Source organism: Dama dama, chromosome 21 (genome assembly GCF_033118175.1).
Source record: "Dama dama isolate Ldn47 chromosome 21, ASM3311817v1, whole genome shotgun sequence".
Taxonomy (NCBI): Eukaryota; Metazoa; Chordata; class Mammalia; order Artiodactyla; family Cervidae; genus Dama; species Dama dama.
Window position 1 is genome coordinate 42,298,777 of NC_083701.1, and position 9,826 is coordinate 42,308,602.

General features: G+C 49.9%; 1 protein-coding gene across 1 annotated transcript; it reads right to left on the reverse strand.

The window, feature by feature from the left end:
- Nucleotides 1-1,177: 1,177 nt before the first annotated feature.
- Nucleotides 1,178-5,025, reverse strand: HEY1 (hes related family bHLH transcription factor with YRPW motif 1). Its single transcript, XM_061123543.1, has 5 exons — nt 4,745-5,025; nt 4,409-4,484; nt 4,181-4,264; nt 3,818-3,899; nt 1,178-2,920 (listed from the first exon to the last, which is right to left on the reverse strand). Exons 1-5 carry the CDS (start codon nt 4,831-4,833, stop codon nt 2,337-2,339), a joined length of 915 nt encoding a protein of 304 aa, XP_060979526.1. The 5' UTR covers nt 4,834-5,025; the 3' UTR covers nt 1,178-2,336.
- Nucleotides 5,026-9,826: the final 4,801 nt, after the last annotated feature.

The window sequence follows — 9,826 nt, forward strand, 5'->3', positions numbered from 1 at the left end:
AGCATTTGAAATCCCAGTCAGAAAAATGCCACAGTCTCCATCCTTTTCCCTCATAGGGACCCGGAAGTCATAGCTCAGATTCAAAGTACATCCTTCACTTTGCCTTCATTTCTTTTTCTTTTTTTTTTTTTTTCTGGCTGTTGTGGGTCTTTGTTGTGTGCAGGCTTTCTCTAGTTGCAGCGAGCTGGGTTACTCTAGTTTCTGGCCAGGGCTTCTCGGTGAGGTGGCTTCTCGTGTTGCAGAGCACAGGCTCTGTTGTCCCGAGGCACGTGGGATCTTAGTTCCCTGACCAGGGATTGAACCCATGTCCCCTGCATTGGCAGGCAGATTCTCAACCACTGGACAACCAGGGAAGTCCTGCCTTCATTTCTTAATCAGAGGAAGCAGGAGTGGGTCTACTTCATCTGCTAGAGTGGGTTTTCTCCTTCTCCTCCCCACCACTCTCAGGATCAAGGCAACTCCTTCCCAGCTAGGAGATTCCTTAATAGGCAGAAGAATGACTTTTAAGGCCATGGAAAGGCACTATTCTCCCCAGGGAGCCCAGATGACTGCCTCTGTTCTGGCAGCATTTCCATTCTAACCGAAAGCATGTGTCTGCTTCCACACTACCCAGTGCATGAGTCAAAGGCAACTAAAGGGTTAAACAGATTCCTTGCAAAGAAGACAAGACTCCAGAGCCCTGCAGGTGCGGAATTACAGCCTGCCACCGATCACCAGGCCTCAGATTCCTGGGCTCTGAGTTAGCAAGGTTTGGCTTTTCTTGTTTTGCCATTAAAAAAAAAAAAAGAAGAAGAAATTAAATATTCTGTTCTTCCTGTACAGAACTGAGCATGCAGCAAACGTCCTCAGTAAATATCTGCTGAACAGTCAACACTGTTTTATAAGATTTCAGAGTTTTCTCCCACCCTGCAACTCCCAACCAGGATTTGAAGTTTCTAGTCCACAGATGATCAGTTTAGGGCCCAATTATCTGACATAACAGCTAGAGCACTATATCCTCTTATGGGAGCCGCACCAAAGCTCTACATCATAATGAAGTCACCTTATCCAAAATCACAAAGACCAAGAATAATGAAGTTATTAAAAAGAAGAAAACTGATGACCAGGCAAAATGAAAATGAGAAAATTTATCTCAGCTAACAGGGAGAAAGGCTAAAGTAGGTAAGACATACAGGAGAACAGTTTGTTCTTTTTTATTTAGTCACAACACATCAGTACAACAGAGGTCAAATCCAGTTCAGTGGAGGTCATTTAAACTATATCTGCTAAAGGAATAGACCTGTAAAATGATGCTTTTATAGCTCAAATCAAATTAAAAACCAAATAGAAGGCAGCAAAGACCTTTTAAGTTATCTCAACAACCACATTTCCATGCGCCAAAAAGGAGAACACAGCATAAAAATTCCCAGTGGAAAGAAAACATGGCAGCTCTGGGAAGAATTAGGTTATGAATTTAACAGGTTCCACTGGACTATTCTATTGACCACTTGCATACCATGATCACTTATCCATGTTAACATCTGTGAACTTGAGACCTGTGAAATTAAAAATTCATTGCATTGCTTGAGGCTGATAAATGCAGACATATTTTATGCAACTGTCATCCGTCCCTTCCCTAGCAACTCCAAACCCAGACCTCTCCTAGCCAAGCCAGAACTGTGAATCCTGGCAGATGACAGTGACTGGTCATTCAGATTCAGGGCCCCTAATGGTTTGCACATTCACCTCACTGCTGTAGGAGGCAGAGAATTAGCTAGTCGTCTTTCTTGGATAAAGCTGATCATCTGATTTGTCAACGCTTTATTCAGAAATATAAAATTCAATACAGCCCACCCCCCAAAGAATATCATTTATACAATACCTTGTCAAAATATTAACAAAATAGCATCATGTTAACATTGAGCACAGTGGTTTGGAAAATTAATTCTAAAAAGAGACTGTAACTATACAAGGAGAAGAACAGACCCAAAATACTAAATGTTAAAATCCCCAAAACTTTGGGACAAAAATGGGATCATTCTTAGACAGGTTAACAAAGTAAATTAGGCACAGTACAAACCTATCACCAATTTGTGGGTTTATACTCACTATTTCAATTTAACGTCTGGAACAAAATTTAACAACTAGTTTTTAAAAAAACTGCTAACATGACATGATTAAAAAAACATTAAAAAAGAAAAAGTAAACCAACAAACCTTTCGTCTTTTAATAAAGTTTATCTGAAAGTGTACCTTTTTCCTTTTTATTTTACCGATGACTTTAAGGTGATGTTGGCAACAGCCCAGCTCAGCTGGGAATTTAAGCTTTCCCCTCCCTCATTCTACAGCATCAGTTCTTTAAAAAGCTCCAATCTCCGTCCCCCAAGGTCTATAGGGTTTGCCAAGGTTTGCTGCCTGCGTGGGTGGCGAAGGGCTCAGCGCATTGGGAGACAGTAAGTGGAAGGAGCCAAAAGAGAAGGGGAAGGCCGACAGGGAGGCCACGGAGGACAGCAGGGGCGGAGAGAGTTTGGAGGCGGAGGTGACCACCGGGAGCACCGGTCCAAGGCCGCCGCTAGGGGGCGCTCGCAAAGCGGACGCCTCCGGATGTGCTGTGGCCAACCTGCCCTGGTGGTGGGGTTCCGTGGGGGAGCCCGAGGTGCCAGTGTTCCCGTGGGTGCTCTGGGACAGCAGCAGGGGGTGCGCGACGTGCGGGTGATGTCCGAAGGCGCTCCCCCAGGGGATGTGTCCGAGGCCTGCGTGGGCGCCGCTTGCCGCTTCCCGCTGGGAGGCATAGTTGTTCAGATGTGAGACCAGTCGAACTCGAAGAGGGTCCGAGGCGTCCAGTCCTTCAATGATGCTCAGGTAACGGGCGACTTCGGCCAGGCATTCCCGAAACCCCAAACTCCGATAGTCCATAGCAAGGGCGTGCGCGTCAAAATAGCCTGAGGAAACGAACAAAAGAAAATCCTCAGAGCTTCGCTCATTTCCCTCATGTCTTCGATCCCAATGGCAGCCCTTCTGGCAAATAGCTACATCCTTTGGGGGTGGTTGGGGGGGAGCATTCACGGGCTCTTCTTAAAGTCCAAATATTTGGGAGTCTACCAAAATCTTTGCATTAATCAACATAAGAAGTATGTGTTTGCTAATGCAAGTTCAAAGCCCAATTAGAAACTGCCAAGCAGAAACTGGAATTATACCCTACCGGCAGATGAAACTATGTTCATTCCTTTCATGTTTTCCCTCAACAACAACAAAAAACACATCAAGGACAGAAAAACCACAGAGTAGTGAAATTCATTAGACACACAGATGTAAGTTATCATCACGGAGCTTTTAGGCACTTGGTCCAGAGTAAAGCATTTTCCGGCTGGAGACAGACACTCAGAGCCCGGTCCCCCACCTTCCTTGGGGTTTTCTCTACTTCATCACAACAGGTTTCTTTCCTCAAGAGTCATGTGTGTAAGAATCTTGTATATGAAATTAAGACCATATATTTAAAAAAAAAAAAAAAAAGTCTTTCTCTCCAAAAGGTTAATAAACAAATGTGGTTTGAGCTACCTGACCAGAGCTGTCACAACTTTAGCTGTCACACATAGTAGGTATTTTCCAAAAGAAGGTGCATAAGCTTAATTTGCAGAGGGCTGGGGTGATGAATTCACTGGAGAAAACCTTTGTGCACATGAAAGTACACCTACAGGCAACCCCCCACACAACACACCGTTCTCTCTCCACCCTCAAAGCGCGCAATAAAAATAAAGCAGCAACTGCACCAATCCTAGCCATCGGCAGCTAGTGTCTGCCCCCAGACACTCAGACGACCCGCCGGACATGAGACGTACCTTTCCCTCCTGCAGTGTGTAGCATTTTCAGGTGATCTACCGTCATCTGCAGGATCTCGGCTTTTTCTAGCTTGGCAGATCCCTAGAGAAGAGAACAACAACAACAAAAACCTGATTTGGCACCTACTGCCTTTGGGGAACAACTTGAAATACATACGCATAGATGTGCTCTGTAAATCATAAAAGCACAGACGACAGCAAAATAAATTATCTTCGCAAAACATGTTGGAATCTGGATGAATTTGTTTCCTTCTCACAAACGCGGTTATTTTCCAAGGCACCGGTGAGGTTCAGATTAAAGAGCCGACGGATTCTGAAGGCGTGGGTAGCTACACCGAGAGAGCTACCTACTTTCTCCATTACCTGCTTCTCAAAAGCACTGGGTACCAGCCTCCTCAGCTCAGACAAACTGTTATTGATCCGGTCTCGTCGGCGCTTCTCAATAATCTGGAGAAAGCAGGCAAAACAACGGGAGACATTTCCATTACGATATAAATTCTAAAGTGAAGAAAGGTGGTTCTTCCCGTTAATTAATAAAACAAACAACCCCCCCCCCCAAAAAAAAAAAAGGTGCACTGTAAAGAGACTCACGCCTCTCCGTCTTTTCCTGGCCAAGATCTGTGAAGATGTAGTTGGGGACATGGAACCTAGCGCTGAACTCAAGTTCCTAAATGAAGAGGGGGAAAAAAAAAACAAAAAACAGGAATCGCCGTTAAGCGAGAGGAGGTGATCTGAGAGGTCGCCCCCACGCCCTACCCGTACTCAGATTTTTTAGGCAACTTGGGCTTGAAAGCACCTCCGGGTCGTTCACCCGGGGCGGGGGCCTGCCGGAGATGCGCAGAGGTCAGTGCAGGGCGCCGGCGTGCCCCGGGCTCTCATGCGCTGTCACCGAGGCCAGCCGACGCTAGCCTCCCGCCGCCAACTCACCCATTCTCATCCGCACTCTCCTTTTCCACCTCGATGGTCTCGTCCAGCTCGCTATCCGAGGAGCTATACTCGGGGTGGGCTCGCTTCATGCTGGCTGAGCGGGGAATCTGGGGGAGGGTCGGCGCGGCGGGCAGGGAGGAGTTAACTGCAGCGGCGCCTCTCCGCGCTCGACTGCTCGCGTTCCGCACACACTGGGCCGGCTCACGCTCTGCCTCCGGTTAAAACTCAACCATCCCTTTCCCACGCTGCGCCCCTTCCCAGGGCCCTGGGGAGGGCGGGGGAGAGAAGGGGGCGGACGAGGGGGCGGAGGGGCGGGGCCGTGGCTCCCGGGCAACAGCCTTCCCTCGGCCAATCCGGCTTCTCGCTCCTCTGATTGGCAGCCTCTCAGGAGAAGGGCGGGGGCGAGGCTGAGGCCGAGGGCGAACCCCAGGCCCGCCCTCCCCACCCGCCCCTGCCCGGCGGCGGTGTGTCGGCTCCGCAGGGGCTCCACCGGGCCTCCGCTGCGGGGGAAGGAGGCGGCGCGGGCGGCGCAGGGCCGGCGGCGGGCAGGCGGGGGAGGCCGGGCCGGGACACCAGCCCGCCGTCGGCCGCGGCCCCGCCCCGCCCCGCGCCCCCCGATTGGCCTGGCCGCACGCCAGGGCCGCGCCTGCAGCGCCGCCGGTGAGCCGCACGCGCCGCTAGCCGTGGGAAAGTGCCGGCGCCGCGGCCGCCAGCCAATCCGGGCGACCGACGGCGGCGACGGCGGCCGCGCTGGCGGCGGCGGCGGCGGCGCTGGGCGTCCGCATGAATGGAGAAGAATGGGCAGGCGGGGGAGCGGGGCCGCGTGAGGGCGCGCCGGCGGGGGCTGGGAGGCCGCGGGCCAGGCCCCCCGTGTGAACCTGTAATCGGAGCCTGGGCGCCGGGCGGCCCCGGAAGCCGCCACCCTGCGGCCGCGGTAAATCTCGGCTGCCGGGCCGCCGGTGTCCGGCGGCGGGAGGCGCACGCCGCAGGCGAAGCCGGGCCCGAAGCACCTGGCCAGGCGGCGCGTAGAACGCCTGGCGGAGGGTGCGGGGCGCCAGAAGAGCGGCCGCCGGGGCGCCGTTCACTGTGGCCACTAGCCCGGGGCCCCGGGCGCTTGCAGGGGAAGATGTGGTTTCGGGGAATGTTCTTTTTCGGGTTTTGGAGCTCTCTCCTCACTAGCAGACGGACTAACTTCCGCAGGGGCTTCCCAGCCTCCGGGATGGAATAAATTCCCCTGTGCATCTGGGATCCGGGGAAATGGAGCGCTTGTTTGCTGGGCCGACTGGGGTGGGGGGGCAGGGGTGGGCGGATGGGGGGGCAGCTGGGGCTATTCTTTTTTTTTTTTTTTCAGGCGTTGGCGGCCAGATCCTGTCAGCGGGCGACAGGGTGGCGGGACTCTGAGCATTTGCGTCTGGGGCCGCCTTCGCTGCTGAGATTCACATCTCTGACCACCAGACACGCGCCCCCTGTACATCCTCCGCCTCGGGGGTGGCGTGGCGGGTTAAGGAGATAGATGTTTTACAAATATATATTGTGTGTCTCGGACTGCTTCCTGATTTGTAGGAGGTTATTCCGAATTTAGGAATCCAGGCATCTCTTTCCCCTGACAAAGGAGCAGAGCAGTACATATTCCTCTGAAGTCCACTCTTGGGGACTGCAGTCCTTCAGTGATGGAATGCCTGATAAATATTGTTGAGCATGACAGAAACATTGTCACCTTTGCAAGTTGCTTGTCCGTTTCTATCCTTCCTTAGTTTATTGATCTCAATGCCTACATTTCAGACGCCAAACACTCAGTGGCCTGAGCCTGATATGGATCGAATGTTTCTCAGTCTCTCACCCCCACACGGTAAGCCACTTCCTGACTCTCACTGAACCTCGTATTCCACTAAACCTCTACCACCTCGAGCCCCTCAGTCCTTTCCAGGAGCCTCTTTCTGCTTTCCTGTCAAGGCTGGGTCCCTCCATCAGCCAACTGGGATTTGTTATTGCTGGCCCACCAGGCACCCTTGCGCCCTGGTATTGCACCGGAGGCCACTTCTCAGTTATTCTGCCCCACCCCAGCCCCCCAACCTCGCGGATAACCCCACTATTTCCTTTCTCAGCTCTTGGCTCAGGTGACAGAGCTCTCTAGGGTCTGCTATAATCACACAAGTTCAGCCTCCGCAGCCTTAAATCTAGCAAGTCATTGCTACCGGCCACTTCCCTCCCAGAACCTGATGGTCCAGGCATAGGAAACCATCCACCCACTCCCCTCTGCCTTCCAGAAATTTCTCTGACTTTGAGTTTCTTTCCCTGCCCTAGAAGTCATTGTGTCTACTACCCCGCTGTGGTTCTGTAAATTTTCCCAGCCTCTGGAATCTACAAGTGAGTCAACCTTTCCTGCGTTGGCCCATTTAGGCCACTTTGTCTCGTCGTGGGCAAGCTGCAGATAGGTGGGGGAGAGGAAAATACAAAGAGGGGTTGCGGATTCCTCACCCACATTGGTACTTAAAGAAAATAATTCTCCCATACTCAGTATTACTTTTCGGTCAAAAGTGAGGTCTGCATTGAAATCATCATTCCCAGTGCTTCTGAGCTTTGACTCTGGCACACTCACCCCCTCTCCCCTGGAGCGCAGCTGCCCCAGGCCTAGCCTCTAGGGAAAGGGCCTTTTCCAAGACAGCGGGGTTGGAGGAAGGGTGATGGAGTGTTGTTCTTTTATATTTCATGGCTCCTGCAGTACCAGCCTCTTCCAGGTTGCATGCAGGCCCATTTCCTTGCCTGGTCTATGGAGTCTGGGTTTAGTTAGTTATTTGTGTCCTGCAGGTTGCCTTTCTCTGTGTTTTCTTGGGAAGAGATGCCCTGGAATAGATGGGTACTCCAGATTTGGGAATTCACTCACAGGGCTAGGCTTGAGCCAGGCTTCTTTGAAGGTGAACTCCTGAGACCTCCAGAAGAAAAGAGCTCATCCTCAAATCACAACTCCAATATTTCTATATGAAACAGGCTTAAGTTGAAATGGATGCACACACACTACTGTTTATGATGGATAACAGCAAGGACCTGCTGTGTAGCACGGGGAACTCTGCCAGTGTTCTGTGATAACCTATGTGAGTGTGTGTGCTCAGTCGCTCAGTCGTGTCCAATTCTTTGCAACCCCATGGACCCCACCAGGCTCCTCTGTTCATGGAATTTCCAAGCAAGAATACTGAAGTGGGTTGCCCTTTCTTTCTCCAGGGGATCTTCCCAATCCAGGGACTGAATCTGAGTCCTGTGTTGGCAGGCAGGTTCCTTTACCACTGAGCCACCAGAGAAGCCCATGTATATGAGAAAGGAATCTAAAAAAGAATCAATATATGTATATATATAACTGAATTACTGTGCATGTATGTTTGAAACTAACAACATTGTAAATGAACTAAAAAAATTATAACTGAATCACTTTGCTATATGTCTGAAACTGACACAACATTGTATATCAACTATTCTTCAATTCAAAAAAAAATACCACCACTGTGGGAATCAGTGGCTCAGTCCCACTGGTGAACTCCAGAGACTGCATAGGGAAAAAGGAAAGAAAGAGGCTTATGGATCATCAGCTGTCCAGAAGAGACACAGCAGTAGCCAGGTGGGGAAACCACCGTGGAAGAAGCCATGAACCATCAGTTATCCACAGGGGCTTTGGCCACTGTAGATGTCCTTACTTTGATGTCCTCAGTGAGCCCCTCTCTCTGGCAGTTTACTGATGAGCGCAGGTGACTTCGAACAAACAGGTGTTGGGAATGGTGTGCAGGAGGGCCAGACTCCACCCACAGCCTCGAGAAGACAAGGGCTGCCTCTAGGCTTTCAGACAAGTTGCTCTCTCCATTCTGAGGCAAAACGACTTTTAGGTGAAGTCAGCCAGTGTTTGAAACATCTGGGTCTTGCTTATTTATGCATTCACTTGGAAATCTCGCATAAAGTCCCTCCTATGTGCTGGGCACCGAGCCAGCCAGGAGCGTTGGGTTGGGAGGCCACAGTCCCTGTCAAGCTACTCATATGGGTGTGTGTTTCAGAACATCTTAGCTGCATGACTAAGTGGCCAGTTATTTAACATCTTTAAGCCTCAGTTCTCCTCTCTGTAAAATGGGAATATTAATAATTATTATTTTCCATTGTCACAAATTAAAGTCAATTATGTAAATCATTTTACATAGTGCTGGGCCGTTGGTAAGCACTCAAATAGTAGCTGTTATTATTAACTATTACTATACCTGAGTTACCAATGAGTAAATAAACTCAGCACTAGGTTACCCCTCAGTTTTCTTCAGATACTCTGTTATACATCTAATAAGTAAAGAAGCATCTAGTACCTAGACAAATAAAACAGTGGGGACTTTTCTGGTGGTCTAATGGCTAACACTGCCCTCCTAAGGCAGGGGGCCCAGGTTCGATCCTTGCTGAGGGAACTAGATCCCACATGCTGCAACTAAGACCTTGCATAGTGAAATAAATAAAAAGTGTCTCTGAAAATCAGCTATACCCCAATATAAAATAAAAATTAAAAAGTGTAGGAAGTAATATCCTTTTAAGATGATGAGAAACTGCTTCTTGCAAAGAGCACTAGATTATTTTGAGTAGAGCGAAAAAAAGAAGCATCTGCTATTCATTATTAGTGAAAGTTGTGCTTTTTGAGTGTCTTTCTAAGGAGCATCCCTTGAGTGTGCAGTGCTATGAGTATGAGGACAAATAAGTCACGTACTTGTGGAGCTCAGAGCTGGCTCCTTTCTGAGAACCCACCAAATCAGAAACCACAAAGCAGAGTCACCCCAAACTGTCAGACCCAAATTCTAAGTGCCAGTTTTCCTCTGGTCCCCACGCTTGCCTCTTTTCTCTGGATGCCTGTCTCAAATGCCACATTGCCTTGTGGCAAGTCATGCCGCACAAAAATGCACTTCCACTCTCAGCTCTCCTAATTGAGGTCAGATGTAAGACCCTCTGTGTTCGCCCTGAAGGAATGTTTAATTGGAATCCCATCAGACCGCAGTGTGGCACAGCAGGAGAGGCAGAGGACTCCAAGAGTTTGAATTCTCCTTCCCTGGTTCTGTGACCTGGAGCTCA

Excerpts from the sequence above, each read along its gene's own strand:
- HEY1 (XM_061123543.1), bottom strand. The coding sequence starts at position 4,833 with ATGAAGCGAGCCCACCCCGAGTATAGCTCCTCGGATAGCGAGCTGGAC. Across the intron at positions 4,485-4,744 it reads GAGAGTGCGGATGAGAATGG|GAACTTGAGTTCAGCGCTAG; the intron begins GTGAGTTGGCGG and ends CTCTTCATTTAG. Across the intron at positions 3,900-4,180 it reads CCAGTGCTTTTGAGAAGCAG|GGATCTGCCAAGCTAGAAAA; the intron begins GTAATGGAGAAA and ends TCTCTTCTCTAG.